A 14198-nucleotide genomic window follows, 5' to 3' on the forward strand; every position below is an offset into this window, starting at 1 on the left:
ACATTGAACCAGCAGGTGGCACTGTCTTTACAGGTGTTAGGAGAGAGGAAACAGTACACCTCATTAATTTTCAATTTAGAAAAGACACAAATGCATTCCCATAATCCTCACAATGTCAGTGATCTTCATGTTGCATTTCTGTTACACTTTTATAGATTCTTGTAAAATAATCACATAAACACAGGAGAGGAATACAGTATGTATATGGATTTATGAAACCCTGAGGGTTGTATGCTGTGTAAGTAAATACTTAACAAGAGTTCACCTGCAAATTTCTTAGGTTTAAACTGAAGATGAGGCTTACTTGTTGCAAACCAGCCAAACAACAACATCTTGCGAGTGTTGGCCATATAGAATCCCAAAACAGAGGAAAACAGACACAACTTCTTGCAAGGATAGTCTTGCTCAAGCACTGAAGCATTAATTTAAAAAGGTAGCATTATTGGAAAATATCAAACATTTATACAGATTGTTAAGGAGTATCTCCTTGTTCAGGGGAGGAAAATTGCTTTACCAGCCATAATCTGTGTTTAAGAATGTTTCTGAGTTATATCAGGACTTTAAAAGTGCTTCTATACTGTATAGAAATACTGAAGCTGTTACAAACTGTGTCAAGAGTCATGTTAAATATAGCTACTGGAAGACACTGTCCCTGGAGTGTGCATGTGTGTGTGTGTGGAGAGACTGTATGTAGTTTATGAGTAGGGAGAGCCCTCCTCTCACACACATTCAAAACATTCCACACTGGAAAAGATCAGAGGTCACATTGTCAGTATAAGGCGGGACACAGTTTGACACTCACATGTACGCACAAACACACACACACACACACACACACACACACACAGCCTGCATCCAAACTAAACAAAGTCCTTGGCTGTCGTTGTATTGTCATTAACCTCCCATCTTCATATCCAGAGAAGAGGAGGAGGAAGATTGAAGTGCTTGATGAGTGTGGGATGAAGAACGGGGCGAGGCTCTGACTCATCGGAGGTGTGTCCTGATCCCAGGTGGTTTGGGGTTCACTGTAATAAGAGAGAGGAAAGATGAAGAAAAAGACAACCCAGTAGATGAGACTAGCAAATGTACTGAACTGCTACTACCTCTGTTTTCTTTGCTGGGGTAGATCCGAGGGAAAGGCTTGAATTCATCGGGAGGGGGTAAGTCTTCTACAGGGTGGAACTGGAACTTGGATTCAAAGTCGTCTGCAAGGTTAGAGTGAAGATGAAGATTTGAGGCTGGCATTTTCCCTCATTTTCAAATGATAAATGTTACTCAAGGTGTTCCTCTCCACTCCAGGTAGAACAGCTTTCATCAACAGCCCAAAACTGTCTTTCCTTCACCCTTATAAACATATTCTACCATCACAGGGGTGTTGGAAAGACACTTAAGTGTACTAATAATGATCTAGATGCTTATTTTTCCTGCTGCTGTTTGCTGGTCTTCATGTCATCTGAATAACTTAATTACTTTATTGTAAAATGTCAGTCTCACCCAGACTGTGCAGGTGTCCATTCCTGAGACTGGATGGGGGCAGTGGAGGGGGTGGAGGGGGAGGAATGCGGCTGGACAGCTCGGTGGTGGGGGAGCGTGCCGGGGGAGCTGGAGGAGGAGCCAGACGACCAACACCTGTTAACACAGGAGACAAGACAACCTGTCAGTTATCAGCAATATGATCGTCAACATGAAAAACAGATCTAAATCTGATATGCTGGTGTGTAATCCCAACTGAGACTGCCAAGCCACACTCACACTTTTTTTCCACAAGTGTTGATTTGGATACATTGCTAAAAAACTAGAGGGTTTCACAACACATGCTTTCTTTAATGACTAGCTGTAGCAGATGCCACAGTTTTAAACCACTACTTGTTTGAAAGTTTCAGTCACATAAAGAGCTAGCAGCAGAGCCAGCAATTACTACATATCTTTCTACTACTGTTTTTTTCGTTGTTTATGTCTGGGCAACTGTGGCTCAGAGGTAGAGCAGGTTGTCCACCAATCGGAAGATCGGCAGTTTGATTCCCAGCTCCTCCATGTTGAAGTGGATACTGAAGCAAGATACTGAACCTCAAATTGCTCCCGAAGGCTGTGCCATGGGTATGTGTGTGAATGCATTAGATAGTCCTCCTGATGAGCAGGTTGGCACTTTGCATGGCAGCCCCTACCATCAGTGTATGATTGTGTGGGTGAATGTTGGCATGCAGTGTAAAGTGCTTTGAGTGGTTGGAAGACTATAAAGGCATTATATGAGTGTAGTCCATTTACATAGTACTATGTGTGACGTCTTTATCAAGTTTTCTATAATTAGTAATGTATGACAACATGCACAATGATTATACTGTGTCATAAACAAACCCTGCTATTTGTACATTTTTACAACATGTATGTTTACAATAGATTATTTAAAATTATGCTGTTGTTAGAAACGCTCAGATGAGTGAGCTGAAAACAATGTCTACATCACATCCCGTCCTCTGCAAAGTTTCTTTCCAGTTTAAGCCAGACTATATTTTAGTTTAATGTCCCTGAGCTCTGTCCAGCTCATGATGAGATGAAAAAACATCATCTATTGATTTGAAATGAGCCATCTCTCTTGTCCTTGTATTTTTTTGCGTCATCCCTGTCTCCATCTTACTGCTGATGGCTGTGCATTGTGTTTGAAGGTGAAAACCCTTTGGAGGCCTTGGAAAGGTCTCTCCATTCTGCCAAAAATATGACAGGAAGTTCTTTTGGTTGCAGCCTCTCTCTTTTTACCAGAATGAATAATGCAGATTGATAAAATTAGAGGAACAGTTTTGGTGTTCACCTACCTGCACTTCTGGGCACAGCAGGTGGCCGCCGGGTGGGGGCGTTCCAGGGGTACGAGGGTGGCAGAGAGCGCATGGTTGGGGAGGGCACTGGAGCCAACTTGGGCGGAGGAGGGGGGAGGGTGGTTGGGCCGCTGGGGGTGAAAGAAGCAGGTAGAGGGGGAGGAGGAGGCGGGGGAGGAGGTCCAATAGGGCTGTCCCGCAGGATGGGGAACCTAGAAGGTTCAGAGTGGATTGGGGAGGGGAGTGGAGGGTAGAAGCAACCCGAGGAACGGTCCCCTGGGACACAGGAGGGAGATATGTGAGGTGGAGGAGGAGGAGGAGGAGTAGAGGGCTGGGAGATGGAGGTGTGGTGGGGGTGCTGGATGGGGAGCCAGGTGGGCTTTGTGACCATGGATGGAGGTGGAGGGGGAGGGCAGGACGGGAGAGGTGGAGGCTTGTTGGCAGGCCGGTCCTGGAAGGCTTGAGGTGGGGGAGGTGGGGGAGGACCAGAGGGAGGAGCAGGTGGAGGCGGAGGGGGAGGGGAAGCAGGGAAAGAAGGTGGGTGCCTGCTGCTGTGAGAGGGGGAGGGAGGGGCAGAGGACGAGGGAGCGAGCGGACGGTAGGCGGCGCTTTCTCGCTCCGTCGTCCTGTGAGGCTCAGAGTCTGCTGATATGGGCGGGTTCCACAGCGGCTTCAGGGAGGCTGAGGAGCTCGAACGCGTCACTTCAACACACAGAAGAGGAGAGAAAAATTCAGAAAAGACCACAAAATAGACACAAAATACAGAAATCTAGTAAGATCTTAAGAATTTACCAACCTGGGGTCTTGCCTGATAAGTCTCTTTGACCTATAGGCTTCAGAGTGGGAAACCCTCCAGCAAAGAGCCCACCCAAAGAGGGTCCCACGGGTGCCATCCCTCCTGATGAGCCCTGAGAAGCACCAACACTGCTGGACACATCTCCAGTGCTAGCCTTGATGTCTGGGGAACAACACACATACACACACATTACAAGTGAGCATTAATTTCAAGGATGTCAGTGGCCGTTTAGTCAAAATTACAAAGTCAGGTGTTAGCTTTCATTTTCGTGAGAATGTTGTTCTTTAAAGGCTTTAGAAGCACAGTTTCAGGCCGGAACATGAATACATTTTGCACCACCCAAATTACCTGAGCTCCCGGAGGGCCAACTACACACCTTTTCACAAAAGAGAGCAGACTATTCCAACTGGCATGGATCCATACATGTAACCGACATTGCCACTTATAACTACTAGCCAATGGGCACTTGTAGGTTAAGTTAACCTTCACATACTGTTCATATTCAGACCCTTCACAGTATCCCTCATAATTATTCTCCATACCAAATTTCTGCACAACAAATCATTCATGAATACCTTATCAGCCACAGATAAATGTGTGATTAATGAGAATAGAGAGAGTTTATTAGCTTTTACGTTTTTGTTTATGGAGAAAAAATATTTACAATCACACTATATAATGGTCCTATGTTACATAAAACAGGGAAATATAAGTTCAATGAAGTATATTAAATGTGAAGAATGCAACAAATGTGTGTCAGCTGCACATAAATGTTTTTAAAAATTGAAACATTTTTGTATATTCAGGGTCACATTAGGAGAAGTCATCAAATTTCAGGCTAAAATAAAAAAAAGTATTCAGGGTGTTTTTACTGCTCTCAAATAAATAAATGGGCCAAATCTGACCCTGAACAGTATCTAAGGGTTAATTCATTGACTAACTGAACATACCCTTAATATTTCCTATCATACCCTGGCACCCAATATGTCCTATATGAGGTGGTTTTTGATTGAAACTCATTAAAAGCCTTTCACCATTACAGACACTATAGTGTGATTCAAATGTTTGTGACTGAATACATAAAACATAATAAAATACGTGAACGTCTGCTACATCATTTAAAAGCAAATCAGCATATTGTATAATTTTGCAGTCTTTTTTGTTCAGTGTAGTATGGATACAATGTGTGTCTTGGCTATTGTGTATACAGTGGTTTCCTATACTGCTTGCATCCTTATCTGCTATAGGGCATTCCTTCCTGAAGTGTGCTCTTGGTGTGTAAACGTGTATGTGTGTCTATGCTCAAATATAGCCCAGAGAGAAACAACACACTCCCATTGAACTACACAACTTAAGACTGTCTCTCCCCTCTTGTTTTTCTCCCTCTTCCCTCAATTTCTTTCCTCCTTTACACATTATTGAATCTCCCTTCCCATATTCTTCACTCTGAGAATGACTAGACGCATTGTCTTGACACAGATTGAGCATGTCTGTGTCTGTGTGCTTGTAGGGTGGTGAAGTTTTTTCCTCTTACTATCGACAGCGGGGGCACTGCGGTCGTTGACATGCGTGACTTTCCTGAGCCTGGTTCCTTTCTGGATGTCGGACAACAGGGCATTTCTTCCACCTCCTCCTCCACCAGACTGGAGCTTAGGAGGCTCCAATGGACACTGCCACACACAGAGGAGAACAGCACTTTTAAAAAGTGTTGACCAGTGTTTTCACAATAGAATATATTACGTATATTCCATCTAGACTGTCCACCACAGCACAATCATTACCCCTCATATTCAGTTTTAGAAAACATTCATTGATTAATCGATTAGTTGACAGAAAATTAATCACCAACTATTTTGATAATAAATATCTGTTATGAAGCAAAAATGCATTTATGTAATTGCAGTAACATTTGCTGACTCCAGCTTCTCAAGTGTAATGAAATGCTGCTTTTCTTCATCTTATATCACTGGAAAGTGAATACTTTTGAGTTTTTGTACTGTTGGTCAGACAAATCAAGCTATTTGATATTGTGCTGCACGCTAAAAATTACTGACATAGAGCAGGTCTAGACAGCGGCAAGGAAAAACTCCCCTTTAACAGAGAAACCTCGAGCAGAACCAGGCACTAATCACGCACAACCATTTGTACAACTAACCACAGATTTGTGACATTTTTAAGGTAAAACTTGAGCTTTTTGCGTCAAACACTTGGTCAGAATATCCATATAGTAGTTTGGATACATAACCGAACACTGATATAAAAATAACACTCATGCTGGGTCAAAACAAGCCATTGGTAAAGTTAATCCAGTGCTGCGTTGGCAGCGTACATTTACTCAAATGGGTCCATTTTCAACAGTCAATCTTAGTGTGTGATTATTTTTCAATATTTTCTGATATTTTATAGAGTGTACAATCCACTGATTAATTTAAAAAATCAACATATTAATTGCTCATGAAAATAATCCTTAGATGCTGCCCTACTAAATATATATATATATATTAAAGATTTATGGTTGAATTTTACAAAACAAAGCTTATTGTTTCATTCACATCCCCCACTTTAAGAAGCCCTGTGACTTTAGAAACTAGTTAACTCTGCAGTGTGGAGGAGGCAACTCATTTAACTTGAGGACACTGTGCGACTGCAGTGGAAACATAACACTCTTGTGCCACTGAGAGTCTGCTGTCTGCCCTACTGTGTGTACGTGCGTGTGTGTGTGTGTGTGCACTACCTCGATCAATAATGCAAACAACCTCCAGGTGTTTGGTTGATGGTCAGTGAGAAGAACACAAGCAAGTGTTTGCAATATTGTATGAGCGAGAGTTGGAGACAGAATTAGAGAAGAGCATACAGTCTTTGGTACCTGTGGCAGGGCAGCGCTGGGTGGTGGTGGGGGAGGGAGCCCTGGGGGAGGCGGAGGGGGAGGAGGTGGGACTGGCATGCCTAGGCCTCAGATACCTGTAGAAGACAATGCACACACTATAACACAGTCGCCATCCTTTTAATGCACTGCGGCCACTGACCAACTTCTTCTTCGTTTGTTTTTGTTTTTTTCTTCCTCCATGTCAGAAGCTGCCACTGTTTAAAGAGGCGCATTCAATGACCTCTTTCCCTCTTCCCTGGACAGGAAGAGCTTTCACCACCGTGCAGCACAAAACAGGAAACAGCAAGCGCTCCATCCTCTCTAGAGAAATCTGAAACATCCCCCACCCCACCCCCTGTCCTCCTCGTCTTCCCACAATGCCCTGTGGCAGGGACTTGGGAAAAGAACAATGGTGAGTGTTGTGTGAAAAGTAATAGACCCCTATCCTTCAGTCCCTCAATGACCAAAGGCCTTTACTGAAGTTATGTCCTAACTGGATGAGAAACACATTAAGGAAACTCCACAGGAAAATGCTACAGCGTGCACACACATTGTTCTTTTTTTCTGATTATACTGAACATATAAGTTACATGTTGTGATTCTGTTGACAACAGCAAAGTGGCAAAAGTACTCAGAATGTTGAAACAAAGTGAAAAAGCACCAGTGTCCACTAACATTTTTCCAAGAACAGCTCATGTCCAGGATTATGTCTCCACGCTTCAATCTCCTTCATTGTTGTAAGCAACTTGGCTGATATGATCCACAGCAACAGTCACTGAGACCTCCACCCAACTTGACATCATAAATTCTTGAAGAGCTGTCTTCCATGTCTGTGAGGGACTGAAAACAGCCTGAGGTTTGTGCGCATTCAGTCCTCTGTGGAATTTGCACATGCTCCTCCTTAGCAATTTAATAAAACACAGAACAGAACCTGTTTTTGTTGAATCTCTATGTATCTCATGCTTCATGCTTCCCCTCTATGCAGCTGGCAGACTGTCCACCATGGCTATTTCTATCTTCATATCTGTGTCAAGCATCTCTGTGACACTGCCAGTGTAGATCGTTCAAGGGGGGCAAAGTTGGCCACTGGTTAGCTGAGCTCTAGCAGAGCAGGTGGGAAGCAGAGTGGAAATGCACCTCTCGCACCAGTTGTTTGTTCTCCTTTGACCTGTAGAACATGTTGTTCCTCCTGAAGCAAAGAAGATTTTATGTGACACAGACAACCAGCTGGAACTGGCAGCTGCTGCAGCCAGAACAAGTGATTCACACACTTTTTTTATGTCAAAGAGATACATAAAGATTGCATAAGACCAAAGAGCCCTGTTTTGAGGTTGTGTTCTCATCGGAGACTCTGGGACTTGGGGTTACTGAAACTTTATGAATCAGCGGAGAGGGTGTAACTTTTATTACCTATTGTTCTATTCTGGAGACCCCAGTCCCTCTTCAACAGCTCAAAAAATCATACTTAACATTGTTTTATCACCTCAATATTTCATGACCTTACCTAATTTTATGGGAATTTCATCTAAACATGACTTCAAACTGATAACATGTTGCAGACATCTGCTACAGAAAATGACCTGCATTTGGGATCTCCCTAACTGTACATGGTACATGATTAAATACAATAGATTTTCATATACTCTATATCTATGACTGTTGTTGACAGTACTTTTCAAGCAGTATTACACCTCCCAAATAAGTCTATTTGGATATCTGTTATTAGAATTTTACAGTATAACATAATATTTATACCCTCTGAGACCAAAAATAATAAGTAACCTCACTATGTACACTATATATTTCTTTGTCTGTGAATGAGCTTTTGTCAAATAAAGGGTTTGTTCATGCATAACATATACAACATTAAATAGTTCCTTATTTGGTGTAATAATAACGCTTTATGTCCATTTCCATATTCTGCCATATTCATCAAATGTGCAAGCTCAGGTTAACTTGAAGAAAAAAACTATGTAAAGGAAAACATTGTTTAATGCAATCATTACTACTAATTTTACACTTTCAGCAGTGGGGTCTGTGGGACCCCAAACACTGAAGAATTAAAGCCGATGCCAACAAAACAAAAAACAATCACTCTTGTATATTTTTCTCTGTTAGGTGTGCACAAAACATATACTAAAATGAACGTTATTATTCTCCTGGCATGGCTGTTTGTTTGTTTGACACCACTAAAGACTAACTGTGAAAAACCAGAAATGAGATACTGTATTATTTTTGTCCTTTAAAGTAGACTATGGGGACAAAACTCCACCTTGATACCCATCCACTACAACAGAAAAGCTGTGAAACAAGACCCAGGTACACTTGATGCGCCATGGTGCCCGAACAAACAAATTAATCAGCTGTTAACAGTCCTCGTTGAAGGCTGTCTTATTTTTACGCGTTTCATGGCACACTTTTGTAGCAATAAGGACAACCACCTGTCACATACACGTGTCCATTAACTAAATTACAATTAAAAGCAGTGAATTAGCCCATAGTAGTTTGTCTTACCTTCAGAAAGTAACGAAAATCCACCTGTTTGCAAGGAAAGCCTCAGTGAGAAGGAGCGCAGTAAACCGGGCTCATAGTGCGCTCCTCATAGCGGAGCAAGTTATTTTTAGTCAAATGGGGAAACCACTTCAACACTTCAACACATTAAGCTCCTGTAAACACATGCAGTGACCTCCAGAAAGTCTCACTTTTACTTCATAATTGCGTCCCTATAGGAGAGGCTGCAAACATGTAACTGTGGTCTCTTGCACAATGGTCTCTTTATGGTTCTGGTTGTTTATGGTTTATTTTCCTGAGAGCGCACTGCAGGAGGCGAGCAGCTCAAGGCCACACCTTACCGCCCCACACTCAACCCGGGGGCCAATGGAGAGAGAGAGAGTGGGAGGACACTTGGCTCGTCATCCCCTCAAGTCACACTGAAGTTGCCAAGAAACTTTCTCTTACCTTAAATTACACCTGTGGAGTAAATTAAGAATTATGCATGCATGAAAACTGCTGCTGGCGTCTGCGCAGTAACTCCATTGATTTTTTTTTTCAACTCAGTTTAATTCAGTTCTACTCAATTTTAATTTCAGGCTGTATGATTTTAGCACATTATCGCCCCCTCGTGTTCAAAATATAACATTACAAGTCATTATCCAAAGAACCTACTATCTGTTTCACTTAATGCATTATAATTAACGAGCTGCTGATAGATAACTGTATGACATTAATGTTTCAAATTTGAATCAGTCGTAACCCTGTTGTAAAACATGAATGCTGCAGGCACACACTCACACACACACACCTCAAACTTTTAACAGTGACAGAGGAATGCAGTGACACAGGCGTGCTCCTCCCAGTATAATTTAGGCCTGGGTTTGACACGCGCTGCAGACACTTTATAAATAGCACTAATTCGTCGTAACTGCCTTTTTTTAGACAATGTGATAATCACACAATAGGCCCACTTTCCAGTTCAGCGATAACCACGCACCAACACAGCTGCCGGGAGGATTGACAGGAGTCTGTGGCATTTTTGTTTCATGTGTTAATTCAATTCATGCGAATTTTTAAAAATGTTTTAACTGTGAAATGTCTCATTTTTCTGTAAATTTCCTCCATGGCATATCGCTTTGGAGAGTAGGTTGTGATTGGGTAAGGTTATAAAACACACTCATGTACTCAATTGCAGCAGTTATCAGATTTATTTCTCAGATTTTTGCCTTCATTTAAGTATTCACAGGTGAGCCAAAAATACAGTAGTCCTACATACTGCTCAAACTACATTAGAGACCAGATCAGACTTCCATAGCATATCTTGGCCATATCTCATCAGCTGGATATGTTATCCTCTTACTTCAATATCAGTAGCTTTGTTTAGGACCTGTTATGTTGTATAAAATATCCTTCATATAAATTATTTGTGCGTTTAGCCAGCAAGTGTTTACTCCTTCTCATCATAAGTACATTTGTATATCTGACTAAAAGCTGCTCACAATTATTATTTAATGTCTTCCAGTATAGCAGATTTTTCCCCCACACATAATATTAAATTATTTACACCTTCATAAACATCCTTCTAATAATCCTTTAGAATCAATATTTTTGTAAAAGCATTTGTAAAAAGGAGCATCCTTCATTCAAATATATATTAATCTTATTACAGAAATCATGTTAATATCTTATGAACAATATTTTCCTGAAGCATATCACACCTTCTCTTAAGTATTCTGAGGAATGTGCACTTGTTTTTGGGATCGTAGGTCAATTTATGAAAGAGGGAAACTGTGGTGCAGTAACCTCATTTTGGGGCTCTGAAGTGCTCACTACATTACTACTTTATCTTTTCTTTTGGGCATTTTTTTGTGGGATATTGTTGGCAAAATGGCTCAATAACCATCACATGGAATAAATAAATATTCCATTTTAAAGTCACTTATTGTTTCTGTGGCCTTCAGGCACAAGTCCATCAACAAATGTCCAAATTTTCCAATATTTTTTGTCTTATTTAAACAGCTGCATCGCAGGTTTACCACATAACCTCATTCCTGCAGTATTGGGCTAAAAGTTGAATGCTCCTTGTCATCTTCATCATCACCAACATACAGCAGACCTCTTGATATGCCTCAAGAGAATCAAGCATCTTCATGTAACAGGCATCTTCATATACTCCTCACCATCACCGACTGTCCTCTTTCCCCGCTGCCACATTCTCTGTGTCTTTCTCCTCTATAGGAAGGCTCGAACGCACCTTCCTCTTCTCTTTAAATCGACCTGAGCGTGACACCTTCATGTTTCTGCGACACGTCTGTTCGTTGAAGACCGACTCCAGGTGGGAGTCGTCGTAGGTCTCATCACTGAGGAGGCTGGAGCTCTTGTTGGACTCTTGTGGAGACAGGGACTGGTCACCAGTGGTCTTGGAGGATGCTTCTGAGGGGTCTTTTGGCCTCTCAGGACGTTGTGCAAAAGGGTCAAAGTCTGCGCCAAAAGGGTTGGTTGAACCTGTGTCCTTTGAGCCTCCAGTCTTCCTCTTTGGCAAGAATGCCTTCCACCATGGGGTCCTTTCTGTCATCTTTGGACTGGGGGAGGGAGCTGGAAGAGGGTACAAATGTCAGAATTCAGCTGTAGTTAAGATGTTGTACTTCAATATTATTGTAACAGATGTAATTTCATCTGTGAGGTCATTTTACCAGCTGTCTAAGTGCTTTGAACAGGGTTCCTTAATGTTCTACTTTCCAATTTATGGTAAAAACATCAAAATACTCCTTTAAAAATGTCTGCAATACTGTCATAAAATACTACTCTGCAACGACATAGTCCTAGTATCACAAATCATCACAAATCCTATTTTCTATTTGAATATCATGATCTGCCCTCTCTAAATTTGAATGTGCTTTGATTGTGATTGAATTCACCTCTCTGATAACCATTTTTCCACTGGTGAGACAGCTTCTCACCAACTAATTCTGTGAATAACCAGTGCAACCATGTTTACCTTCGCTGTAAAACTGGTTGAATGAGTCGTGAGAACTAAAGACCAAACCAAAGCAGTGATTCATGGGTGAACAATGCGCCAAAAAGGCTCTCTTGATCCCTTACCTGAGACAGAACAGGTGGCGAGGACACTTATAACGACCCAAACCAAGAGTAGATGATAAACTCTTGACTGTGCAGAGATATGAACCCACAGGACGGATCAGTGTCTTCTCCTTCAGTGGTGGAGCACTTGCAACAACTGTGACAGCAATCCTTCAAAGGGTCAGAGCAGTATCCATTTTACGCACGGGCAGGCTGTCCTGTCTCCTCACATCTCCCACCTCTAAAAAGTTTAATTTTTCCTCTGCCCCTCCTGACAAATATCTTGACTCTTCTTCAGCTATTCTCCAGAAACGTACGAATGCACAGACACATTTATAAGGAGAGGCTTTCGTCTACTGAACCAGCAGGTTTCCGCCTCCGAAACTCTCATCTCGAAGCACCTGTGCGCACTCTTGATTGGATGAAACCTCAGAGTCCGTCACGTGAGCGCTGCTCAGGTGAATCCACTGCAAACGGTAGGTGGGGCTTGTGGTTGCTTGGCAACATACCCCATGGGACCGTACACCTCTTCAGTGACAGATTAAAAAGAGAGCCCATTGTATCGGTGAGACCCAACCCATCCCAGGGAACCAAATTATGTTCCAATTTTTGGACGCCCATTATTTCAGACGACAATGACATGTGCGCTGTCACGCAAAGGAGAGGAGTGGAAGAGTGACATATTTATTCAGTGGTGTTCATGGTGATAATAGCAACTGACCAAAAAAGTAGCATGCAGTTATGCTCTGAAAAGAGTCCCTGTGCTTTAACTATTTGAGTAGGGCGTGCGACAGGAAGAAATCTGGAGTCTCCTGAAATGACATCAACACACTAGACGTGCAATTGTTGCTGTTGTAAGTTCACATTAATTGAGGGGAAGCAGTTTGGCCTGGCGCCAGTTTCACCTGCTGGGGTACTTGTCACATGTGCTCCTTCCGGATGCTTTTGCTTGTCTTCCTACGGTACATTCAAGTCCAACTCTGGTGTCAGTTTCTATGAAGTTTTCCTGCATTTTTTCTGCCCAATTCTCTGACTTTCAGAATGACGCACAAACACATAACTAGAGCACATTCACTTATCTATGGCCCAGATAAACTGTGGCTCAGCACATGCTACAGTACATTTGCAACCAAATGTATAGGCTACATATATCCAATATACAGACACACCATTTTTTGACAGAATATGATGAGACAATGTATAGCAGGGTTTATATCACCCTTAAGGGCACCACTGTCAAACAAGCTATAATTTGATTTTATCAACTGGTAACAAATATTTAACTACTTAATATGGTAGTTGTAAACCATGAATAACAAGTTAGAAAGTTAGTAGTCATTACAGTATAAGTTTCTCACTCTACATATACAAATACTAATAAATCCTCCATACATGGTTATTGCAGTAATACACCAAGTCTACAGTTTGTAACAAAGTATATTTACATAGTATATAATGTACTTAAGTACAGTTTTACTTGGAGGTACTTGCACTTTCAGTGTTTCATTTCATGCTACTTAATACTTCAACTCCACTATCTTTAGGAGGTAAATATTGTACTTTTTACTCCATGATGACACTCGTGAAATATGATGAATTGTTATATATAACAGCATATGATGTACTTACAATTAGCTCCATCTGGACCAGCTACAGAGTAAAATGAAACATTCACATTGAGGTATCAGTATCAAATCTACTAATACAATATTTAATAATATGATACTCATAGGCCATTTTTCTGCACAATGAGCACTTTGGCTTTTGACACTTAAAGTACATTTGCTGATTACACTTACATATTTTTACTTAAGTAAAAATTTACAATGCATGATTTTACTTAAAATGACATATTTGCACACTGTTGGCACACTTTTAAAGTAAAGGATCTTTTCCAAAAAGTAAGTGGTCCATTGGAGGGGTTGTCCTGAAGAAATACTTATTAATGTCTTATAACTGATCTATAAAACAAAGAGAATTATTTATTCACAATTAAATGCAATATATACGATAAAGGGTGCTTTATTAGAAAATGTTACCCAGTTGTGTATGTTTGAATTTGTAAGTGAACAAGTGAGTGAATCAATAAATATATGAATTAGTGAATTAGTGGTAGATTGCATTACAAGATAATTCATATCATATAATGACA

At 41.3% G+C, this 14198-nt stretch overlaps 2 protein-coding genes across 4 annotated transcripts; both read right to left on the reverse strand.

Moving 5' to 3' along the window:
* Window positions 1–41: 41 nt before the first annotated feature.
* Window positions 42–9327, reverse strand: wipf3 (WAS/WASL interacting protein family member 3). 3 transcript variants are annotated; one of them, XM_044335881.1, is made up of 10 exons: window positions 8987–9327; window positions 7404–7661; window positions 7148–7312; window positions 6473–6567; window positions 5141–5276; window positions 3607–3768; window positions 2811–3512; window positions 1495–1629; window positions 1104–1205; window positions 42–1025 (listed from the first exon to the last, which is right to left on the reverse strand). In XM_044335881.1, the coding sequence occupies exons 4-10, from the start codon at window positions 6548–6550 to the stop codon at window positions 985–987; spliced, it is 1356 nt and encodes a 451-aa protein (XP_044191816.1). In that variant the 5' UTR covers window positions 6551–6567; window positions 7148–7312; window positions 7404–7661; window positions 8987–9327; the 3' UTR covers window positions 42–984. The 3 variants fall into 3 exon arrangements, with proteins under 3 accessions (XP_044191816.1, XP_044191814.1, XP_044191815.1); XM_044335879.1 differs by having other exon boundaries at window positions 7148–7661; XM_044335880.1 differs by lacking the exons at window positions 7148–7312; window positions 7404–7661 and having other exon boundaries at window positions 8987–9326.
* An 830-nt stretch (window positions 9328–10157) lies between these two features.
* Window positions 10158–12459, reverse strand: LOC122969899 (proline-rich protein 15). The gene is made up of 2 exons (XM_044335921.1): window positions 12068–12459; window positions 10158–11560 (listed from the first exon to the last, which is right to left on the reverse strand). Exon 2 carries the CDS (start codon window positions 11538–11540, stop codon window positions 11148–11150), a length of 393 nt encoding a protein of 130 aa, XP_044191856.1. The 5' UTR covers window positions 11541–11560; window positions 12068–12459; the 3' UTR covers window positions 10158–11147.
* Window positions 12460–14198: the final 1739 nt, after the last annotated feature.

The sequence above is a fragment of the Thunnus albacares genome, chromosome 19 (genome assembly GCF_914725855.1).
Source record: "Thunnus albacares chromosome 19, fThuAlb1.1, whole genome shotgun sequence".
Taxonomy (NCBI): Eukaryota; Metazoa; Chordata; class Actinopteri; order Scombriformes; family Scombridae; genus Thunnus; species Thunnus albacares.